At 42.7% G+C, this 24,669-nt stretch overlaps 1 protein-coding gene across 4 annotated transcripts in view; it reads right to left on the bottom strand.

The window, feature by feature from the left end:
* Window positions 1-2,694: 2,694 nt before the first annotated feature.
* The window catches only part of fermt2 (FERM domain containing kindlin 2), a 64,813-nt gene continuing 42,838 nt past the window's right edge, over window positions 2,695-24,669 (bottom strand). Inside the window, exons 5-17 of one of the 4 annotated variants that reach the window (XM_049597099.1) lie at window positions 23,690-23,722; window positions 21,794-22,019; window positions 21,566-21,668; window positions 21,242-21,349; window positions 15,938-16,072; window positions 15,265-15,314; window positions 13,360-13,484; window positions 13,124-13,230; window positions 12,821-13,039; window positions 9,312-9,332; window positions 7,110-7,234; window positions 6,836-6,977; window positions 2,695-6,203 (exon numbers count right to left, since the gene is read on the bottom strand). In XM_049597099.1, the coding sequence (XP_049453056.1) occupies window positions 6,030-6,203; window positions 6,836-6,977; window positions 7,110-7,234; window positions 9,312-9,332; window positions 12,821-13,039; window positions 13,124-13,230; window positions 13,360-13,484; window positions 15,265-15,314; window positions 15,938-16,072; window positions 21,242-21,349; window positions 21,566-21,668; window positions 21,794-22,019; window positions 23,690-23,722 (1,568 nt within the window). In that variant the 3' untranslated portion in view covers window positions 2,695-6,029. The remainder of the gene's footprint in view (window positions 6,204-6,835; window positions 6,978-7,109; window positions 7,235-9,311; window positions 9,333-12,820; window positions 13,040-13,123; window positions 13,231-13,359; window positions 13,485-15,264; window positions 15,315-15,937; window positions 16,073-21,241; window positions 21,350-21,565; window positions 21,669-21,793; window positions 22,020-23,689; window positions 23,723-24,669) is intronic. The other 3 variants (XM_049597100.1, XM_049597101.1, XM_049597103.1) reach the window with 3 other exon arrangements.

Here is a 24,669-nt window from a genome sequence, read left to right as displayed (position 1 = left end):
TACTATGAACTTGGTTTAACCAGGAAGCTGCAGGTTTGCAACCGGTGCTGCTTTGCTCCCTGTATTGTGTTACTCCTTTTATGTTTTTACTTCCTGCATTTTAATTGTTTGAAAGCAGTACAATCTATAAATGTCATCCCCAAGTCTCTTCGTCATCCACCCCGTCCTCCCCAAGGGTTCGGAGGAATTCCACGACACTAGGTGGAGTCAATCATTGAGACATCTTTACTTCCCATACACGCCGTGAACACAATGGGCCAGATCCCCCTTGGGTACGGGCTATAAAGGGAACATCAGAAGCCGCAGTAGAATAGTTACAAAAAGCCTTCACGTCCACGCAAATGAGTCTTGCGTCTCTGTGTGCTTCAAAAGTTTTCTTGGAAGTTAGTGCTGTCAAACGTGACAGTTTAAGTGTCGGATTGGGAGCCACAAGAACAGGATGTTCTTGCAGAAATTCACTGTTCCCACTGCACACCTCATCTGATGTCACAAGTGACTGGAGGGTGGATCCATGCTCAAGGGCTGCTGAAATGCAGTGTCAGCTATTAATGATTCAGTTCTTTGGGGTTGATTGTGAAAGTCGACTACATAATTAAATTATTAGATGAAATATGCACAGTAGCAGGGCAGATGTATATTTTCAGATTCAAGGAATGTGCCATTTAGGCAGACGAGTCTGTAGGTTTTTATCACAGCATTTAGAGAAGATGTTAACCTATTGTAGTTTTTGATTGGAACCTAATTCCTCATACAAGTGAGCCTTGAATTCACTGCCATGGCTTTACTAACACTTCATGAAAAAGGAAGATGAGCAGCATTTGATTTGTCATTAAGCGTTCTTTTGTTCATAATTAGCATCCTCCTTTCTAGGTTGTTTACCTGACCTCATCAAGCAATTGTCCAACCTTTAAACTGTCACCTGCGCTCACAGTCTGTGCTCACAATTATCATCATCTCTCTAAAACCTCCCTTATTTAACCCACACTGCCATTGTACACCACACTACTGCGGACATCAGGTGGTGTGAGCAGCTCCGCAGTTACCACGGCCACTAACAGCTCCATATCCCAGCTGCTCGGCAGGTGACAGACGGTCGTGTGCGCCATCCAAAGCGTGCAAATAGACAGACTGTCTGAGGGCGTTCTCTGATCTAATCTCCTCCTCAATCTGGCACTTGGTTTTCTGCTGGGATGCCAGGTAAACATGTCAGATTTGGGCAAAGAAACCTTTGGAGAAGTTTGGAGGGCACCAAGCGGAGGGCTGCGGAGGAGACATGGGGGAGTGCAGGTGGTTGTGCACTGCCCTCTAGTGTTGAAACACAGGCAGTGCAGATCTAGTATGTATGCAGGTTTTAAATTTTTAGAGTTAGTAATAATAGTAAAGCTCGTGCTTTACAGAACAAAAAAATTGTATACACTGTCAAGATTAAACAATAAAAGCACTGACAAAACACAGAACATAAAAGCATATAAAACAGTGTGTAAAAAAATAAAATAAGCAATAAAAGAGGGATAGAAACTCCCTGTAAAAGTAGGTTTTGAAGAGTGATTTAATAGAAGGTACTGAGTTTACTAACCCAAGTCCATCAGGTAGGGAGTTTGTATCAGATTCAGTGCAGTAAACTGAAGTATGGAGTTTTTCCGTCAGTAGATCTGATGACGCATCTCAGAAGCTCAGAAGAGCACTGATATATAGACTCTAGGGAGACATGAGGAAGAACTCTATCATGCTCTCCAGACTAAAGAGGCTTTCAAGTCCAAGACAGCGAGTCACATTTGACTTATCCTTCTAGATACACCATGAGCTGGAAACTGAGGACCTTAAAGGACTAGGCTGGAAATATTCTATCTTGTTCTGTCACAAAATTCTGTGAGAAGACCAAATCCAAGCAATCCTTTGAACAACCTGTACCAAATACTGTGAAAAAAGTTGTTTTTACAGTTAAAAACTGCCAGAATTCATCATAATAGATACGGAAGAACCTTTTCTACTATTACAGTAAAAGGATATTAATATTGCTGATTTCACAGTCAGGGTTAATTCAATTCTTTTTTATCTATAAAGTTCAATATCACAAATCAGAGGGCTTTACAGCATACAACATCCCTCTGTACTTTGCCCTCACAGCGGATAAGGAAAAACTCTCCAAAAAAAAAAACCCTTTCACTAAAGAAGAAGAAACGATAGAAACCTCAGGAAGAGCAACCGAAGGATCCTACATCCAAGGTACGACCACGGCAGCAGCCCAACCACGACCCACGATCTAGGGGTAGCTGCAATTGGAGGGAACCTGCAAGACATTCAAGCAGAAAGGCTCTGAAGAAGAAGCAGAGTTAGTGACATGCAGTAAAACCAAGTTAGTGATAAGCAGTAATAGGACGTGAATGTTAGCAAATGAAGAAGAACCTTTCAGAATCTGAGAGAGAAGGGGCTCAGTGTATCATAGGAGGTCCCCTGGCAGACTAGACCTATATCAGCCATGACTAGGGGCTGGTCCAAGGCAAGCCTGAGCCAGCCCTAACTATAAGCTTTATCATAAAAGTAAAGTCTTAAGTCTAGTCTTAAATGTGGAGACGGTGTCTGCCTCCTGGACTGAAACAGGAAGATGATTCCACAAAGGAAGAAGGTTACAGTTTGATTCTACATTTTACATATAAATACAAGATTGTAAATGGAAAACAGAAGACACTGTAATTAAATAAAAATTACTTTATTTTTTAAAATAAATGCATTTTTTACAGTCAGAAAACGAAGCAGCAGGACATGCACTGCTGCTCCTGACACTGGAGGCAAACAAAAATGTCAGAGAGAATAAAAACAGACTAGGCTTGGTTTTCTCTTACATCTGTTCACTTTTGCTGATTCGTCTCAAACTCCAGGGTCTAAACAATGTGAGTCTCCTTCATATGGACATTATTAAATGGCACACTTCGGCTGTGACAAAACCAGACAAGTAAGTGAAGTAATTTAAAAAGGCACTGAGCAAATCCAATTTGCAGCAAAAATTAAGTCACTGTCAGTCTACAGGATGAGTTAAAAACACAACTCAGAGCCACAAACTGACAGAAGAGGAAGCAGAAAATCAATAAAATGAAGCAGAGATGCAAAAAAAGAGCACATTGAAAAGGCATATGTAGTTGTATTTTTTTTAAAAAAAAATTATAATATGTACTCGACAAATATCTTAATCAAACCTGGAGTTTGAGACTAGTGTTATCTTCATATATATATTCATATTTATCTTCATCTGAAAACTCAGTAAGGACACAACATAAGCAGGCACAATTCTGAATACTACATGTTGACACATGGCTTCCCCCCTCGTTTCTGAAAGGAAAAACTTCCAAACCCCAAAAAGCAGAAAAAAAAAACTGTACAATTCTATAAAACGTTTGTGTTTTTACATTAGTTACAAAAAAATAATACTTCATTTACTGATCCTTCATACTGAGGACAGAAGAAAAAAAAAAGTTGCATATTCATTCTTCAAACTCGGTGACCTTTTGCTGGTGTGTAATGATAAAAATGATAACAATAATAATAATAATAATAATAATACTATATGGTGTGAGAGACAGAAGGGCGATTAAGTCAAAAGGTGGTACAAGGGAACAACGATCCCTCCTGTTACGTAGTGCACATGCACTTAGCGATGAGACGTCAGGGTTTCAAATCTTTGGATGCAGTTTCAAACATGCTGTTGAGATGTAGCAACGTGTAGCTGTGGTCAGAACAGCAGCCATAAACAGACATGTTTGGTAAAATGGTAATGCACTTTGGCACGTTATTTTTACATGCCAGGTCAGAGGATGAAAACACCTTTGCTGTCTAGAGTTGGGAAAAGATAATGGACATCTTGAAAAGTCATGTAGCTTCATGTTCGGTCTTCAAATAGTTTTTAAAAACAAGGGGATTAGATATTTTAAATACACGTGAACACATGATCTACCTCCGTTCAAGGTCTTAACAGATGAAAGTTTTTTAACGGAACAGTGTTTAGGATTTAGGGGGTTTAGTGGCATCTAGTGGTGAGGACTGCAGATCGCAACCAGCTGGACCCTCTCCTGGTTAGAATTCCTTCGGTGTTTACTGTTCAGGACATTTTTACCGCATGGTGAATTATCCGCAGAAGTCTCTTCCTCTCCAAAACAAACATAGCTGGTGATTCAAACTTCTGATAACTCGAGATCCAGATGTTCAGGTGGATTTTACCAGGAGCTGAATTATCTGCAGTGGTCTCTTCCTCTCCAAAATAAACACACCAGCAAAAACACTGAATAAAGCAGTTTCATGTCATAAATCAGCGTTTCTCCTACATGTCATAGATAGCCTGGTTACCCAGCACCTTCTCATGTGTGCTCACCTTATTGCTTATCTAGACGTTCGGGAGGTTTTTACCGTGAGACGATTTATCCACAGAGTTCTCTTCCTCTCCAAAACAAACAGACCTGGTGATTAAACCAGTAAAAACACGGAATAAAGTGGTATCATGTTAGAAATAAGTGTTTCTCCTAGGCTGCCTGACATGTTGGACATAGGCAGCTAGCTTAGCACACTGGAATGTATGCTCACCTTTCTCTTCTGGTAATTCAATGTGTGTTCCCCTTTTCTCTGATAACCTAATATCCAGATGTTCAGGAGGTTTTTACCAGTAGTCGAATTATCCACAGAGATTTCAACCTGTAAAAAGGCTGTAGCAAAGTGACCCACGTTTTAGAAATCGTTTAGAAATCGCTCTTGTCGCAGAGGGACTGCTAACTATGCAAATGGCCCTACCTTGAGCCAGAGATCGGATCTCCGTACATGAGGACCCACTCCCTACGTAGATATAAACAGCTCATTCTAAGGTAACGAAACCAAATGATTCTTATTTTCAGGTGATTACATACTAAAGAATACATACTTGTTATATTATATTCCACTGCTGCCAATAGAGCCGCCTAAATGATACACACGGGACCTTTAATACTTGTTTTCAATAAACATCAGATACACTCAACACTAGAACTAATGACTTTTCAAGATGAACATTTTTGCAGAAAGGACAGTTAAATCATTTGGAAAAGATTTTCAAACCCACAGCACGCTCATCCCAGTGCACTGAACTGTAGTGTGTTTCCAGACATGCTCGCTATTGAGCAGTCTATTAAATACAAAACAAAACTCACAATGTCACACCTGCCAGCTAATACAATGACAATTCATTAGAGAGACTCGACGTGGAGGAGACAATCGCTCCGGACGAGCTCTGAAACAAAGACGACAGACATCAAAAGCAAATTTAACATCAGCTTACTCATAAACAGGACTGTATAGTGTCGAAGTGCTTACATGTGACTTCAAAGAGATTAAACCCTTCATAGAGTGGATAGGATGGACATGTAGTGCTTTGGATTGGACTCTGTGATAAAGTCCGTCCTTTAGGATAAATAATTCGATATAACTGCATGTATCTGTGGCACTACGATTACAATACGTTTTAATGACAGTTTGATGTCAGCTCCTTCAGTCCAGTTCTAGAAGAGAGAAACAAAAGGCGTTGAAAGAACGAGTGAAGAGTGGACAAAAAAATATCTTTGGGATTAAATCTGGTGTTTGATTGGCTTTAAAGGGTTGTCATGGACGTAAGTTGATGGCCATCAGTCCAGGAGGAGAGGAGGCAGGCGGTCGTAGAGGAACAGAGGAACTTCCCGCTTCAGGTTTGTGTAGCTTCTGCTCAACCACAGGAGTTACGGTTCAAAAGTTCATCTGGACTGCGTTCACCAGAACATTAGTGTTGTAACAAAAGACCTTGTCAGCGTTAATGCAACAACAAAATAAACTACAACAATAAAATCGGTGTCAGCCACGGCAATTTTAGTGCTGCTCTGGACTCTTCAGCACAGCTCCAAACAATTAAACAGACTGAGATAAAGTAGAATAAAATAAACCCCATACACTGTGGTTCCACCCCCCCAAGACCCACCCACAGCCACTCCACCTCCTGGCCCCTGACCTACAATCGTTGGCCCCTGGTGGTTCGGGGCAACTCAGACCCAGCCGCTGGTCAGCTTATAGAACATCTCCTCGTCTAGAGACTCGTTCTGGTCCTTGGCACGTGTGGACAGGAAGATGTAGCCGCCGATGAACTCGTGGACCACCTTACAGTCCACCTCGGCACAGATGAAAGACAGACTGGGCTCGTCTGCAAATTCAACCGTCACCTGAGCGCAGAGAGAAGCACATCAGTCATGTCTTTTAGCCTAAATAACCCATAATGCAGCTCGGTTGCCGACATTTCAATTGGAGATCTGAGTGTGTTATGCTAGTATGCTAGCCTCAAGTTGAGATCAGGAGCATGCTACAGGGGTCTGATGAGTTCACTTCATTTTAACCACAGACATTTTTCTTTTTCAAACTTGTAGTCTTCAACCCCAACTGACGGCAACTCAAGGCAAATTGTCAGATTTTTTGCAGCTCCCTCTAGAGCCAGAAAAGGCATTATAAAACTTTTCTTTTTCACGTATGCAACAGTACTCCCAAACTGTAAGGGAACTTTAGCCCCGTTTCCACTTTACACTTTTGGTATGGTACCTTTGGAACAAAAAGTAACCCTTCAGACATGGGACCTAGATTCTGGGTCTGTTTAGCGTTTCTACTAGAAACAGTACCCCTAAATGGGGGCGGGGTTGTTGTCACTCACTGGGGCGGGGCTTATGATGTGAAAAAATGGTGGTGTTCCCCTTAAACTGACTAATGGTTTCAGCTCGAGAAACAATATTAACTTCCAACACTGAATGTGAGTAGGCCGCGAAAAACCTAAAGTTAAAATGGTCATGTTCAGTGGTTCCCCTACCATCTTGATCTCCCAGTTGACGTTCCACTGTTTCATGTTGCTGAAGCGCCAGGTCTTAATAGCATCTCCATTGTTGGCATCCATCCGGATCAAACGGTTGTAAGTGATGCCGATCAGCTCCTCCCGCTTTCCACCCTGGAACCTGCAAAGCAGAGGAAGACAATCAACTGTGAAATGAAAGAGCACACATCAAATGAAAATCTGAGTCACTGTCAGCCCATAAAACAGAGAGAGTGGGCGATGGAGATGTGAGTGTGAAGACACATCAGCTTACTTGGCGAGGAAATGAGTGATTCCAAACTCGGGCAGGGACTGCCACGCCTGGATGAAGCGCATCTTGGCCTCAATCAGACTCATCTGGGCCACATTCTGGTGGGCTTCAAGGATCCGGGCTGAAATCTGACAAATACACAATCACACAGGTGACATTTTAGCGTGCTCCCACCACTTGAGGCTTGACAAACACTAACCCACTCTCCACTGTAAACAAATGCATCCCATCACCACACACAGAACCACCTGATGCGCCCAAATCCACACACAAACCCAGTGCATAAACAAGCTGTGGCTAATTCCAGAAAGCCATCAGCACACACAGTGTCGGCCAATAAGCAGAGAGCTGTCACAGTAAAAGTCTACATCACACAGCTACAAAACAGACAGACAAATATAAAGCTACGAGCCCCCTGAAGAGCCAGACTAAGGTTAATGTGCGAATGTGTGAGTGTGCATGCGTGTGTGTATTCCCTTACTGGACCTACATCTTTTATAAAGATGAAGCCCAACATTTTAATCAACTAATTTAACTAGAAGAGCAGCAAAACAGAGACATCGTCAGTAAGTAATCCATCACAGTGAACTCCCTTCAGCAACCTCCCACATGTTCCAGCCAGCTACTGATTAGCATTCATGAGCTTCATTGGAAAAAATCAAAGGTGGAGGAGAAACCAAAGCAAATATGGGTGTCAGGAATCAATTGATGAGTTTGGTAATTTGTTCAGAAGCAACACTCTTTGACTTAGCAGTCCCTGTTCAGCTGCTTTATAATAAAATAAATACAAAATATATTAACTTTACTGTGATGGATCACTTATCTTCATCAAGTTCCTAGTCTCTGCTTTTCATATTTTACAAACACATTAAAGCTTCCATCAATCTAAAAACCTGTGATTTACTTCGATACATGTTCAGCATTAATGTTAGGTATATAGAAGAGGTGTGAAATTGGCTAAAATACAAAAACACCAGCATGTTTCATTGATTTTATGTTTACTGTACCAACCTTTGTCCCCACTAGCAATGTAATGTAAAGTATAACACATAATACAGACGCCCGACTGTTGTTTCACTACAGTTATGTGTCATTTGCTTGTCTTGTGACACCCTGAAAACATTACAGCTAGTGAAAGTAACAAACAAACGAACAAACAAACATGGAGGATTCTAACTATTCTACTGAAACTACCAGCCACTATGACATGTTATACCGCTGCACCACGTTTGGTTAGGTGTAGGGATGCACTGATACCACTTTTTTCATACCTACTCACATTCGAGTACTTGCCAACATTGAGTACCGATATGAATGCTTACAGTTCTAACACTGACTTTGAAAAATGTTTTATTTTCACTCCTCAGAGGGGTAAACCAATAGTGAAGCGCTTCAGAGGGCTGTCGACGATGTATGAAAGCATGTTCTTCTTTACTTATAGTACAGCTGTGTTGTGTGTCACGAGTCTGAGAAGGGGGCCAGGTTTGGTGGAAATTAAGGAAGAAAGAAAGGGCTTAAAAAGACTACAAGTGTTAAATACTAGCACACCTCATGTTCTGCACAACTAAAACGGCTCGTTACTTGGAAAGTGCTATCCACATACTCATAGAACTGGAGTTACATCCAGGTAACTAGTCACTATTTTCTGTGAAGTGATAATGGCTGGAAATATCATGTTGTGTCCAGTAATGTAATAGTAATGTAATAGAGAAGAAGAGCAATTTACTGGGCTTCGGTTATTTTTTGCGCCCATTGCATGTCTCTGGACATTTTTGCTTGCTTCTCCAGCGTTTGCGGCAAAGTTGGTTGCTGTTTCCTGCTAGCATTAGCAAACTCCTCGACCTCTGAATCGTGTTGGTTCTTTGGATGTTATATCAAATTGCTGATGAGCTATTTTCTCACTCTTTCTTGATAATTTAGCAGAGCATAGTTTGCAGACTGCTCTACTTTTGTCATCATGACAAGAGGTTAAGGTTACACTGTTGTGAAGTGGTATTGGGCGCTGCTGTAACGGAGTCGTTTTACGAGTACTATTAGTACATGAGCACAGTATCGGACAAAGACCTGATACTGTTATTGGTATTGGTGCATCCCTAGTTAGGTGAAGCAACCCAGACACAAAAAGTGTTCAGAGTTTAGACAAACATGCACAAACATGTATCTAAGGCTTGTAAAGGCACCCAGTGGACACATAACTCAACTTACCAAGTCCCTGATATAGCCTGGCTGGAGATGGGAGGTGGGGATGGGAGAGGGGCACAGAGGAATGAAGGAGATGCATACAAGAAGAGAGGAAAGAAAGAAAGATAGGACAAAGAGAACAAGCAAGTAAGATCAATGTCGAGGGAGGGAAGATCCAAAACGATAAAGTAGGAGGCCACAACTGTAATAACAGAAACAAAGTGGGGCTCTGGAGTCTGGAAGTCATGCAGTATTCAGCCACAAGAGGGGGACAGAGTACAGCGGCAGTCAGACACTTGTTTGAAGGGGAAAGAAAGAGGTTACACAACATTTGTGGGGTTTCACATTACGGAAGTAGGCACGGGAACTGTACATTTTAGGTCTATATAATGGCTGTTTATTGTTAACATACTTTCACAATGAGCCATTAAAATTATCACACAACTTCCCCTTTCATCCACAGGGTGGCGGTACGTGCCTAAAGCACACTTCAGAGGCACCAAGCTGTAGGAGTGCCATGTCTTCACACTCCAGGAGTTTATTATTGTGCCTTTAATGCTTGTTTTCTTTTGTGTAAATATATCAATTCGGCCAGAGACCACACTGGTCAGAGTAATCTAAAAATTCCTGTGTGCGTATCCGCTGGGAGCTGCTGCACGGAAGTCTCCTCGGACTCGTCTCGCAACAGGAAGTCCAGTTTTAGTGGGGAGGGGGTCGCAGATGACCGAGGTTGAACGGGCTTTTCCCAGACAGTTTTCCCGCGCAGCATACTCAGGCGCGGCTCATTTCCTGATGCCCCAACGCCCACTCACATGAGTACACATGCGTGCATTCACATACTGTACATATGCCACTACTCTTTCATGTTGTGTGCCTGCTGGGGATACCCCCTGTCAGACTGGGATAATGAGTGAGACTGGAGCCAGACCAGGAAGAAGTATGGCCCCAGTTGGACACACACCCTGCAGAGCTAATACCCCTAAAAAGGCTGAGTCCTGCCTCCTGTTCAAGTTAGCCTCTATTCTAGGCAGTGTGTTACGCCACAGAGGTTTTTTGTCCCCATGTCTTTCTAAAAAAAACCAAACACGATACTGACTTTTTTGTCCATATTCTAAAAAACAGAAACTGTCTGCCCATGTCCTAAAGTGCAAGGGTCAGCGAAAACTGAGCAGCTCATGATTTCAACTAAGATAAAACAACAATTATCATGTTAACTGTAGTTCCCGTGAGGTTTTAATAGCATGTACATGGGTCATGGGAGCATGAGAGTTTTTGAACGCTAGAAAAATGATAGTTTGATCTTGATTAAAATGCTAAAATATCACTGTCCAGCTCAGTCTCTTAGTGAAGAATATATTTAGGAAACCTCAATGTCATGTTTCAGCTTCTCAGTAAAACTAATACAAGAAACCCTCTATGGCAAAAGCAGGTTATAGAGATGCAAATGCTAGTGGAACAGAAGCTAACCAAGCCAGGACTAACATACTGGCACCATGACGTAGGTCAAACCCACAGGTTGGCTGGTGTAAATGGGTCAATGTGCATTATGTGACCTGGCTTTGTGAGCCTTTCTTAACTTAAACATGGATTGGTCACTCCTCAGATTTATTCAAACAGGCTTTACTGTACGAGAATGTGAATTGAATTCATGTAACTGACCCCAACTATATTTAATGGATTTCCCTACTGCTAAAAAAGCGAGAAAGTTAGACGTGGAGAAAGAGAGAACTGAATCTTTATTCAGTACTTCTGTAATTTCAGATTTATTCTCATTTTTAGCAGCACTGTTTGTGCAACTGAAGTTATGGACTTGACAGCAGTCCCATCATAAAGGGTCCACCATGACCTCAATAAAACCACGTCATACTCACATTTGTTGTGTTACTGGAGTATTAAAGGATACATTCAGACTGCTGCTAAATCAGTTTCTCAAATCAGATTGCTAATACAAACTGTCCGCATCGTTATTTGTATGTGAAGACACCAAACTGGTGTGTCCTCCAGACGTCATGGGTTGCATGGGTTGCTGTGATATTGACATTAGAGTCAGTAACTATGTGGCTACACTGGTAACAGCGCTTCCAACATGGAAGCATGAGAAATGGCGGTCTGTCATTTCACCCACCAAACAATCGCGCTGTCAAGTCATGGTGCGGAATGCCTTTGTCACAAAGTGCCAGCAGTCAAATTATTTTGGCATCTGTCCACAGACTGTTGTTCTCCATGATTTCCTCCAACAGCGCTCCGCTAGTAGCTGCATGGATTCTGCTCAGCACTTCAGTCACTCTAGATGTGATGTCTTTGTGTGCCGCATTACGAGTCACGCAAAAGACATTTATTTGAGAGGCGAGAGCATCTGGACTGAGACGCGTCAGTAGAAGTCTGATTGGAATCACATTTTAAATCACCAATCCAATTTGAAGAAAAAAAAAAACCAAAATGCATTTTATGCAGTTTTTTTGCTGTTCAGATGTTCTGAATCTGAATCTGTGTCTGCCAAAAACACATTTGGGCCAAAAGGACAATGAAGTCTGGTTTGTATTTTGGCCCACAAAGGGAACGTTTAAAGTGCCTGCAGCTTACAGACTCAACCAGCAATGCTGACACACATTTACAGGACCTGCATCTATCTTCCCGTCTACCTCTCGTTCTTCAGACATTCAGTATATTTAAGGCCCACACCACTTCTGAGTCATCACTTACGGTACCAACATCCTCCAAAAATCCCCTCAACCCCCTGGCAACATTCCGCTTTTATACTACAACTTAAACAAATCCAGACTGAGTGTGTAAGCTATGGGAAGTCAACTCCCCCGACCTCCCTCACCCACCCCCAGCTCACACAGCTATGGCAGCCGTGTACTCAGCTGTTTCAGTGTACACACACCAGCCTGTTGCTTACATGCAAATCTGCTGGGCACATTGTGGTATTCTCTCAACGCTTACAAGAAAGTTAACTGAAACTTAGTGCTTAAATTCTACACATAGTTATTAAGATGTTCACTGGTGGTGCCGTACTGTCACTCAAAAGTCACCGCGCTTTATTACCAGGCTAACTGAGCATCTACAAACCCAGTGGCTGAGATCTCTGCACTTTTGTGTATAAGCACACAAACCGAGAGCAGACAAAGTATCTATTACAGTCTGACATGAGCAAATCAAACTGTAAGCAAGTTGAGTGGTTTGGACGTCTACTGTCCTGGTTTCCCCTTGGACAGACCTGGGTGGGGAGAAGGAACAGAGGGAAGAGGAGGAGGGAGGAGGAGAGTAAAAGAGGGGGAGTAGAGGGAGGCTACATTCCAATGCAAGACAAGCCTGATGCCAGGAGGCGCCCATCTGGGAAGCATCAGACGCTGCTCCAACTAACTCCACAATCGACTCATCAAACAAGTAAACAACCTCACAAGAATACACATTACAGCAGATAGTTGCCTTCCGAATGTCTGTCTCTTTGTAACTATACACTTTACCCTCCACGTGTACAACCTACGGAGCATTCAGAGGTCCTTTATTGACGGAAACACGTGGCTTACCTGCTTGTTCTTGTACTTCTTCAGATAGCGCGGGGACACCAGGCACTCTGGGTTGATATCGGTGGTGATGGGCTCGATGAACTGAGGATCGGGGTTCATGTGTTGCATCTTGAGGAAGGACAGAATGTTCTGGACCTCCAGGTTGTAAGAGCTGTCGGCCATGGTCTTCCCTTTGGAGGCCAGGCGACACGCGGCCATCCAGTGGGCGTACTGTTTCTCCTGGAGAAGCAAGTCAAACACTGGTTATTAAATATTTAAAAGGACAGGAAATGAACATAAATGGTACACTGACATCAGTCTTACCGTGTCACACCGAAGCCAGATCTCATTCATGCCATCAGCCACAGGGATTAGCAACTTGATGTTGAATTTCTGACCCGAGATGTTAACATCTGGTGTTACCTCACAACCTGCACATGGAAGCCAAAGTGCAGAGCGGAAGATGAGGTCAAAGTTCACACCCATTGTTTAGACAGAAAAATGAGGCATTACATTCTTGCACGGTTGTGAAATGACATCTTCTTTGTGTGTGTTCGCACCTCTAAGATTCATTTGGTGGGCAGGAGTCCCATGTGCCTCCTCTTTACTCTTGTAACAGGAAATTGTGATATCCTTGAATGTGCACCAGTACTGCTTATAGCCCTTCAGTGTCAGTTTCTTGGGTCTGGAAAATATATAACAGACATGTCAGATGGAGAAAACAGCCATTTTCTTTATTAGTGGTCAAGAGGAAGAGCGGGGGACGGGACATCATAAGAGAGTACTAAGGAGAGAGGAGAAAAATAAGGAAAGCTTCTCAAGTGCAGAGTCAGCAAGGTGAATGGGAGAGGATCCAGCATTGGACACGAACATTAATGGAAAACCATTAAAGAGGAAATGCCTCCTGATAGCACCCCCCCCATGGTTTATACATTTTATGAGACAACCACTGCAGGGGCCACCTGTGTGTCAGCAAAGGCTTAAAGCCAAAAATGAATATGGTTAAAAATCTGCTTGGTCCAACTTTAATCACTCTGAAAAGCTGAACTGAAGCTTAGCCTGTAAATGTCCTCTGGCAAAACAATGGAACCTATTATGCTGATGCAAACCAGGCAACAGGTTTCTCATTTAGCCAGAAAATGCTATTTCCTGGTTCTCTGATAGACTCAACATCTTGTGACAAATGCAATCTTTGCACGATATCATACTGGGGTTGGGTACTGTTTGTAGTTTTTTGCGATACTGAGGCCAAGAAAATACTTTTAAAATGGTACCTGTGCCTAAACAGTGTCTGAACCAATTTCAAAATATCAATAAAATACCAAATCCTATGACAATTTAACACTTAAATCACAGTTACAGTAATAACAGCAAAGATATGTTTTGAATTGGGATCAGTTATTGTGTCCTCAGCAGTTGCCTGAGGAAGATTAAATTACCTAAAATGAATCATTGAGCTTCCACCTTTTATAAGATAACTGCTAACACGAGAAGTTGCGAGAACCTCAGACTTATCTAGCAGAGGAAATTAAATTTGAATATTGATAAGGATTGTTGGGCAAGGACAATCTCCAGTGCAGGCTGGTTCACAAGAGAAGCTCGGGGAAAATTTATACATTATAAGATACTTCATCATTATTATTTTACACCTGTCCATCTTCATAAAATATGTTTACTAGAAAATAATCTATGCTCGAAATGAAAAAGGCAGGAAGGCACCTTTATCTATGCAAAGTTGACCTGTTCTCTGGTCCTTCCTTTCTGGAGACAGACAATCAAAACAATGCAAGAGTGTCTAGGTGTGCCTGTTCCTGAATCTGTTCATCTTTGTCTCTTGGGGGAAAGGTCATGCTGACCCAAGATCTCCAAACCAGCATTTATCTCAGCTGCTAGAATCATCCTTTACAACTTATAAAAGGACAAATCATGTCACAGGAGCTAGACACTGTACCGAAATGAACTACAAGTCCTTCTGTATGGAGTTAACATGTGCTCCCCGTGTCAGTGTGGGTTTTCTCCAGGTGCTCCTGCTTCCTCCCACGGTCCAAAGACATGCAGGTGAAGTGGTGACTCTAGATTGGCTGTAGGTGTGAATGTGAGCGTGAATGGTTGTCTGTCTCTATGTGTCAGCCCTGTGATAGTCTGGTGACCTGTCCAGAGTGTACCCCGCCTCTTGCCCAGTGTCAGCTGGGATAGGCTCATTGCACTGCGATGTCACTTCATACTCTCTGCACCAGTCGCTGCAGCCTTACTTCTACCATCACGCACACACTCTTTCTTTCTCTCTTTGTTGAACACATACTTGCTACTCACACAATCTGGCACCAAAGTAAGGCACCAAAGTCTGCGTTGTGATTTGGTCCGGGTTTCTGTACCCAACTCTAACTTATACACAGTTCTTTTTTTAATAACAGTGAAAGTATGTGTGGTCTTGTGGCATCAGGTAGCTCTGGATGTGGACTTACTTGAAGACTTTGACATAGTCCGCTAGCTCTGGAATAGATGTGATGTCACCCTAGGGGGAAGTGGAAAAGCACACTGTAAGTATAAACCTGGGAGATTTCAATACAAAAGAACAGGGTTAAACAAAATCGAAGCAATGACCTCAGGCTCAACTTTGCACATTTTCAATGTCACTGCTCAGTTGAAAATGCTAAGGACAACACTTCTTATGTAATATCTCAAGGCTCAGTTTCCTCCGATAAGCTGTATAAACTTAACAAGTTCTTGAGGCGGAGCTGCTGTAATAATAGGCCCATATATTCTCAACGTATTCATGTAACTTGCAGCCTTTGTTGAGTTTGTTTCAGTGTCAAATATCTCACACCCCTGATCTTTTGTCAGATGCAGGCCTCATAAATAACCGTGTGAAATTTAGCACTTCCAGTGAGATTCATTGTAATTTCCCCTCCCCAGGGTCAGTGTCTAGTGTCTGTGTAGGTTTCCGCTCTTGTTTAATGTGGCTGATGAAAGGAGGTTTCATCAGAATACGGTAGAGACACAAAGGACTAAACGCACTGCCAAGCTGCTGCAACTGGAAAATAAATTCACATTCTGAGTTTGGAGCCCAGTACATGTTGTCCACAACCAAGAGGAGTTTCCTGTAGTGAAGGCAAAGATGTGCCAGAGTGGTCATACCAGTGTGTTGGACGTCTTCCCTCCCTCCAAAGTGATTTCCAGGTCGGACAGGGCTGCATCCACCTCATCCACCTCCTTCTCACTGTTATTCATGTGGTTGTCTGAAGACATGATTGACAGCTTGTTGATGTGGTACTAAGGAAAAGAAAGAGAGGTAACTCCAGTTAGGCCCATTCTTAAATACTTTTTGAGCGCTTAATTTGCTGTGGTAAACCAGGGAATCTACGATATCTTCTATTTTGAGAATACATGACATTTACAGACTTCTAATACATTTAATTTTTCCATTCAAAAACTTTTCAGTCTAGAATCATCAAATGAATTGTCCTTATGTTTCTAGACTTCTCAGTCATGCATATGAAATAGTTGAATATAGAGACATTTTAAAGGGATACTTTGCTGATTTTCAATCAGCCTTGTATCTTACCAATGTGGGCAGAATGTGTAAATGAACTGTGGTTATCTTAGCAGCACCCAGATCTCCCAGCTTAAATCTACTGGATGACCTGTTTCGCATCATCTGGTAGTTTTTTGATGGCTGTTGCTTGAACTACAGATTGCACTTCTGCATTTTCGTACGCCCACCACCACAAACACAAAGAGTAGGCAGTGCTGATCAAATATAAACCAAGATTCTGTTACTGTGTTGCCTATTTCTCGCCTTAAATGTCTCCAGAAACATATTTTAGTGCACTGTTTGGCTGTAATATGAGAATTTGTTAACAAGAATACTGTCTGAAACCATACTGTGTCCTGTATTGTAACAACGAAGGCTGAAAATACTGACATCAAATGGTAAAACTAAGCAGTGCTGACCCAACATGGATAAAGATTCTATTGCTGTGTTGCCTTTTTCTTGCCTCAGATGTTTTCAGAAACATATTTTAGCTTATCATTTAACTGTAGTTCAAGATTGTCTGTTACCAGCTAGCCATATTGTTTCTTGTGTCAAAACGGCCGAGCTTACATTACATCACCCACCAGTGGGAGCGTTTATGGGTCTGGTGCGGTGCATTCTGGTAGTTGTAGGTTTTCTACCTCTTGAGCAGAAGCAAACACCAGAGCACTTCTTCTGTTTTCTCTGGTTATATGGCACCAATTTTAAAGGCAACTCTGTCTTTCCACTGCCTAGACAGCCTACTTTTATGAAAAGATCATGTTAGAGCAGTGAAATTCTTTTTTAAGAATGTTCTTCTAAATTTAAGCAGGATTTATACTTCTGTGTCAAATCGACACTGTACCTATGGTGTAGCCTGATGTGCACCTACCCAGAAATGTAACTACACGTCGTGGCGATTGAGACATCCTGTCTATTTTTGTAAGCTGACACCATTTCCCTCGGTGGAAACAAAGCTTTTATTTACTTTAATTTCACAGATAAGAAACAATAAATTGTAAAGACAATAAAGCCTCCACACAATAGCATTTTAAGTTTTGTGTATGATTTATCCTGGCTTCATATGGGTAGAGGAAAAGTCTGCTAGCTGCCAGGCTAATTTATACAGTATAAAATGCCATAGGCTTGTGCCAATAACGTTAGCATGTTGTATGTATGGGGAAAATGTGTCCAGTAAAACACAAGTGCTTTGTCTGTTAATGCTGCGAGTTACAGGGAAGCCAACTTGTGTACTTGTGTTTTAAATGGTCTCTATTAAGCCATGTTTAATTTGTGTTTTAAATCAACTAAACTTTACAGCACTTCACAGAAACCCCACCGCCAACTAGTGTTTTGGAGATGTAACTGCAGAGTGACACAGGCACATCACCGCACAAGTAAAAATGCTCACAACAGCAAAGGCAACGTGCGTAGGCTATGGCGTAGACTCTGCACAGAGCTGAGGCACAAGTATAAATCTACCTTTATTCCTGCTTTTAGACATACAGGTTCAGTTTGCACTCCTCCACAGGTTTTGGAAAACAGTTGGAGCAAAGTCTGTGGTGCTGTGGACAAGGTTTCAAAGTCTTGTCCTCACAACACTGTTAAAACCTACAATCTTCCAGTTACATGATGTGTTTAAACTACTAAATTAAATTGTGGTTAAAAAAAAGTCCCACATACTACCTTAAAGTAAAGAAAAAAAGGTAACAACTAACAATTGCTCGCAAAGTCTACCTCCAACTCAAACACTGTCATCAACAGTTCTGCTGATTTCTACAAAGTTTCCTGCTGTTTAGGCTACTGGTGCACAAACCCTTCAACTTAATCTTCTAAAAGTGAAATGGTCTGTGATAATAGCCACATAAATTCTTGAAGAAGTGTTGGTATTTATTAAAGCAAGTGCTGCCAGTGTGCACCTTTGAGTTTACCAGTGATAAAACAAAGACTTTCATCTCTGAAGGAGATAAAGATGAGTTTCAGGATGAGAAGATGAAGTGCTTGGTGATGATGATTCACTGAGAGAGCTGAGGAGTACAGTTTGAACAATGTGTTCTCAGCATGTCTTTGGGCTGTAACAGGCTATGAAATTGTTTTTACAGGGAACATGTGTTAGACTGGGCCAATAAGGAAAAGAGAACACTGGAAACAGCTATTCAGCAGGATGGGGATGTTCATGAAAACCTGGCTGTGTTTACCTCCAAGTGTGAGTCACAGACACTAAATACAACTTGTTGACAAATGGTATTTATAATGTCAACCAGCCACCAACCCCCCCACCAATATATGAATGAACAGCTGTCGAGAGAGTGAAAGATACAGACTTTGAGAGAGATATGTGAGGCTTTGGCCCAGATAAGGTTACAGAATGTGGGACAAAGGGCTTGCCATGACACTCCATTCTTCCACCTCTTCCACTCTGGCGGTCTTTTAAAAGCTGCAACACTGAAGGGGGGGTTGTTTCCTGTTTGTGTGCATGAGTAACAAGTACAACTTGTGCCTTAAGTCGGTGACGATGAGGTCGGTTACTGTTCTTGACTCCTGATTACCTCATTTCCATGTAATGCCAAAATAAAACATCCAGGTGATAGCATGCTAACACAAGCCAGCAGCATACTAGATGTGGACAATCACTGCTCTTTATTTAGACACTGTGTATCTACTCTCACCAGTGAAACCTTAGCCGAAAGCCGTGAGCTAATACTACCCAGTTGTAACATAGTAGTAGCTACCAAAGTGCTAACAGACAGGTAGTGACAGAGTAGCCGCCTGTCTAAACGCCCCGCTCGGATTAGCATCTCTCTCAAGAGGGGTAATAAGACACCAGTTTAAGTATCATTATAACCGGTCTAATGAAACGCACCTAACACCTCACAGTGTAGGGGGGCTTCTGGGGGAATGTGAACAGGTCTATGAGATGGTGTCTTGCAGGGGGTGGGTGGTCTGGGTCGGGGCACTGGGTCCCGTGGCCCGAGATGCTCTATAATTACCCTGGGGGTGAAGACAGGGTGGCGTCCTCAGGTCTTGGCACCCACAGTTTATGAGGGTCAGAAATAGCAGGGGCACCACCCCTAGACGACACGGGGGCTACCTGAGGGGGATGAAGGGGCTCACATCTGTATCATATGTTCACTGCTTCCTATTTCTCCTCCTCTTGATCTGCCTTTAAACTTGTGTCAAGAGAAATACTTCTATGTCTGATACTGTCTGTGGCTCCAAAGCACAGGGCAGATCAGGTCTGTATGAGTGGCTGCGCAAAGGGCCTCAAGGTTTGTAGAATTTACTTGATCACATAAAGCCTCGGATCCTTTAGTATTAGTTAGACAATTTAATATTGGAGGAATAATACTGGGGATTTCTACAGGTTACTGTATAGAGACAAGAACATTTAAAGGAGTAGTGTGTAGGATTTAGTGGCATCTAGCAGGGAGGATTGTAGATTGCAACCAGCTGAATCTTCTCCAGTTTGCCAAGCATGAACTCCTGGTTAGGGTTCCTTTAGTATTCATTGTTCAGGAGGTTTTTACCAGGAGCCGAATTATCTGCAGAGGTCTCTTCCTCTCCAAAACAAATGGACCAGGTGATTCAAACCGGTAAAAAACACTGAATAAAGCAGTTTCACGTTACAAATCCATGTTTCTCTGACATTGTTTGGCTCTTTGCAGATGGGCCACTAGCCTAGAACTTGCTAATGTGTACTCATATTTTTCCTGTTATAACTTATGATCCAGAAGTTCAGGAGGTTTTTCTTGGGAGCCGCATTATTTAAAGAGATCCACTCCTCTCCAAAATTAACGGACCAGGTGATTTAAATGGGTAAAACACTGAATTAAGCAGTTTCACAGGAAAAAAAACAGTGTTTTTCTGATGCTGCTCAGATGGGCTGCTAACTATGGTGGGCGATGCGAAAAACGCAAATGGACCTATCTACAGCCAGTCTTTGGTTTGTTGTTCTGGGATACTGTAGAAACATAGATGCAACATGGCGGACTGCAAGGACAGGGCTCACCCTGTATTTCGATATAAAAGGTTCACTGTCAGGTAATGAAAACATAAAGACTCTTATTTTCTGGATGTTATACACTTAAGAAAACAAACTTGTTATATTATGTTCCATTTCTGCCAATAAATCTCACCAAATCCCCCACACTGGACCTTTAATGAAATTTAAATACGATATCTGAACACCATGTTTTTATTTCTCTGCCATTATGACTCACTAGGCCTGGTTTCCAGGCATTTAAAGTGCAGTGATGTTGACAGATTTTCAATGTAGTAAATCCCCGGGACCCACACGTCGTGAATTGAGTGGGTCCTGGGGATATTCAGTGGGTCGCCAATACATAAAATAACAGTGTGTTCCTGGGACGCATCCATAGTGAGTTTACGGCATCCTTTAAGATTTTAATGCATCAGGGACGCAAGATGCGTACCTAGCAACATCACTTCAAGTGACACTTCACACTGGTTAACTGAGGTAAATGCATTAATGTCTTTCAAGTCGACTGGCATTAATTATTCACAAGAGATCTTTTGTTTTACCCTAATGCCTCCCTTTTTTCTATGAATTCTATAAAGTCAGAAATACAGGGATTTGAATGATATTGAGGCATATTTAGAAGCTCTGTGGGAACGTGTGATAATGCCTCCATTAACTAATTCTGCATCAGTGTGCAATAGTCAGGTTTTAGTGTGCGTGCTGCAGCAGAACTGGCAACCATATGTCTCAGCTCTGGGCTGGAAGCCCATCCAATTCATTAGCTTGCGGTTGAGAAGGCAATGTGCCCGTTGCCCAATGAAAAGAAGACTGCAGGTCTTCAAATATCAGACCCTGACTAATGAATGCTGAGACAGGAAAATTAAGATCAGGCACTCACACACACATACACACACACACACAAATGCACAAACACACACAGTCTCTGTACCTGCAGGGCAGCAAACATCATCATTTCCTCCTCCGTGCACTCAATTTCCTCCAGCAGGATGGCCCACTTGGACTGTTCATAGAGCTGGTTCACTCGGATGGCATCATACTGTGAAGAGGTTTGTCACGGCGTTAACAGGCATGGAAACAAACAGTGAATAAACACGGACTCACACGTTCTCTTCACACCTGATACCCACAAAGTTGTACACCAAATACTCTACTTAAAGGAGCACTGCACCAATAAAACCTTTTCACACACCACCATGTCCTCAGGGACTCTGTTAGCAAAGTGAAATTGTACTGTATTGTCTATGGGACGCACCTTTGGGTTGAGGTCAAAGAAACTGTGGTATTTAAACCTCAGCAGCAGCACCTCATTCTCCTTTACATCCTGCTCCATCAGAGACCTGGATGAGTCCAACCACCTGTACAGACAGTGAACATAATGTCCTCTTCAACAAACAAACTCTGTAGCCTCTTGCAACCACAGCATTTCTGGCTATATACAGTTTAACCAAACCACATAACTACCAAGCAAAGTTCATCTTACCCCTGGTTGATTTTGGCTTTGTCCAGCAGGGACTGGGGCTTGTAGAGTTTGACCAGGATGTCTGGTGAAGAGATTGGCTGGCTGACAGCGAGGATGCTGGGGTTGCCCTCAGACAGGGGGCTGTCCCCAAACCAGGCAGTGGTGGGTGACAGCGGGCTGCCGTCTCTGGAGTCATAGGTGGGGGTCATGGTTTTGCTGTACAAGCCTGGACTGGAGTAGATGCTCCCTGAAAACACACAGTCAGCAGTTAGACTCTTATAGTGCATAAAAAAAAATGATCACATTCATTAAAGTAGCAATATTAAATTAAATTAAAGTTTCATACTAACAGTCAGAAAATCTAATAAACACTCCAATTTCAAAGCAAAGAAGTGCACATTCACAAATACTGTACATCAACAACAGCATCAGGATAAAAAGGGGTGAATACTTTCTTAAATAAGCACACACACTTGCAGCCTAGCCAGGCCAGCTAGCGATCAACAACACCACGTGACTACCAGCCCACGCTTTGCAGATGAGTGGCTTCAACTATGGCCTCCTGCTGATGGCGGGATTGATGTGGATCAGCATGCAGATGACGCAGAACATGATCAGGGTCACCCACTTATTCACAGTCAAAAAACCTGCAGGAATGCACTGCACACAGCAAACTACTGCAACACTCGCCACAGAGAGGAGAGCGGGAACGAAGAGGTATGGGAGGAAACATGGGTTATAACAAAAAATAAGCCACATCATTTTTAATCTAAATCTTCACTGAATAAGGGCTCAACATTTTGCCTTTGTTAATTTGGCTGAATTTTGGCTACAGCATCAGCAAGCCACCAAAGTCAAAATGTTTGCATTTCCTGTTGGCTGGCCCTGTGGTCGTATTTTGGCCCCATGCTCCCCCGTTCCCTCTCTCCCTCTGTGGGGCCTAGGTCAAGAAGCAACACTAGCTAAACCACTAAATCCCTTCTGAAACCAGGAAGTGGACTTGATTTGTAAGTGTGCACGTGTGTGTTTGTGTTTGCGAGCTGAGGTCATGAGAACAGGGTGCGGGCTATGGCCACACATCCCTTGTGGGGGAGGGTGTTATTCATTGGTTCTTTCAAGGTTTTTCCGTTAATGCTGAGTGCATCAGGTCAGGGAGAGGACTTGCATTTCCCAAAGGGGCTCTTGAGGAATCCCAAATATCCAGAGAGACCATCTATAAGGTGAAAGCTGGCAGCACATTAAAAACGCAACTCCATCCTCCTCCATCCTGTTTACTGACTCTCCGATGCAGGCGAAGAGGCACAAAGAATGTTAACATGACTTGACTCCCTGATGCTCCCACACTGGAGATTCATAGGGGGCTTAGATGGATGAAGTTGGACCACCGTGGGCTGTTAGGATTGGAAGTAAACCTTGAGAGGTTTGTCAATAAATTAAAGAGTCTCTTGTGGATTTAATTTTAACACAGAGACTCTGTGTGGGCTTTTAGTTGTGGTGTGTATGTGGGATTATGGACCAATAAGTGTCTGATTTCTGAGCTTCTTTCAAAAAGGTAGAGCATAAAACACAAAAACATCTACTAATAATTATGATCATGTCAGTAACCACCATTTTCAAGCGCTAAAATGTGATGAACTACCCTTCAAAACAGTCAGCAGGCGCAGTGAGCAGGCCTGGAGTAACTTTGAGCTCATTTCTAATGTGAGGCAAAGCCTTAATCATGTGACCACCCGAATCAGCTGACTTCCTCTGGACGAGCAGTCAGGTGACTCAGCTGTATGTCCCGAAAGGTTACAGATGTCATGTGACCTTACACTCCAGCTGTGGGGGAGGGTGGAGGGTAAGGAGGAAGGAGGGGAAGGCGAGGGTGAGGAAGCAGTGCTGAAGAGTAAAGGACAGAGGAAGAGGAAAGCTTACCTTTGACAGGTCCGATGTATATTACCTCAGAGGCTAGGATGAAAAGAGAAAGAGTAAGAGAGGGAAAGACAGGAAAGAGTTGGAGGGAAGAAATGGAATGGGAACAAAAAACATCAAGTGGACAGATTTAAGATACCGAGACGTCTACGAGGGCAGGAGGAAACAGAAAAGACAAAAAGTAGAGGAATACAAGAATGGGGAGATCCGTGATATTTCCGTGGGCACTGCCAACTGTCAGCCTCAGAGTGGATGACTCAGTTTACCCTCTTCGCAGAGGGAGATCACCCTGGAATGACTGGTGAGGCTCTGTCATTTCCATCCACCCATTCATAGCCATCCAACGCAGCATGACTGATTGAAAACCCAGGCAAGGCGTTGGTCAACGTGACCCAGCCATGCATGTATAAACTGCAGCACAAATATAAAAGTACTGGCTGTCTGAGATATGTTCGCTGACAGGACAGATAATTAGATACGGCAGGCACGTCAAGATGCGGCGGGCCTACAGGGACTGGCATCATGGGCAACATCATGGCTCATTGTCTGAGTCATGAAAACAGCTGAGGATTACATATGTTGTTTTTTTTTAACCGAAATGACCAATTCTGTGGGGCACTTGACATGTGTGCAGACAGACAGGGGACATGGAGTTTCCTAGGCGATACATTTAAGGACAGATGTTGAGGTTTCGGAAAAAGGGATGCCAGTCTTTAAGTAGAAACGATTGGTCATGTACTTCTTATAGCGCTCACCATCCACCCATGTCATTTGCTCCTGAGGTCAGTGAGGACCTCCTGGTACAGTATATGCACTCTGTACTGTGTGTGTCTGAGCCACTGTATAAGGAATTGATCGATTTGTTGAACCAACATTGTCAGTTGCAAACAAGTGATTAAAAAGATGGTGAGGCAAAGGCAGAAAGCCATTTAAATGTGAAGTAAATGGATAAAATTCTGGCTGAAAATATGATGATTATTTCC

Source organism: Epinephelus fuscoguttatus, linkage group LG14 (genome assembly GCF_011397635.1).
Source record: "Epinephelus fuscoguttatus linkage group LG14, E.fuscoguttatus.final_Chr_v1".
Lineage (NCBI taxonomy): Eukaryota > Metazoa > Chordata > Actinopteri > Perciformes > Serranidae > Epinephelus > Epinephelus fuscoguttatus.
The sequence above is the reverse complement of the archived record's forward strand: the minus strand, read 5'-3'. Positions and strand labels throughout refer to the sequence as shown.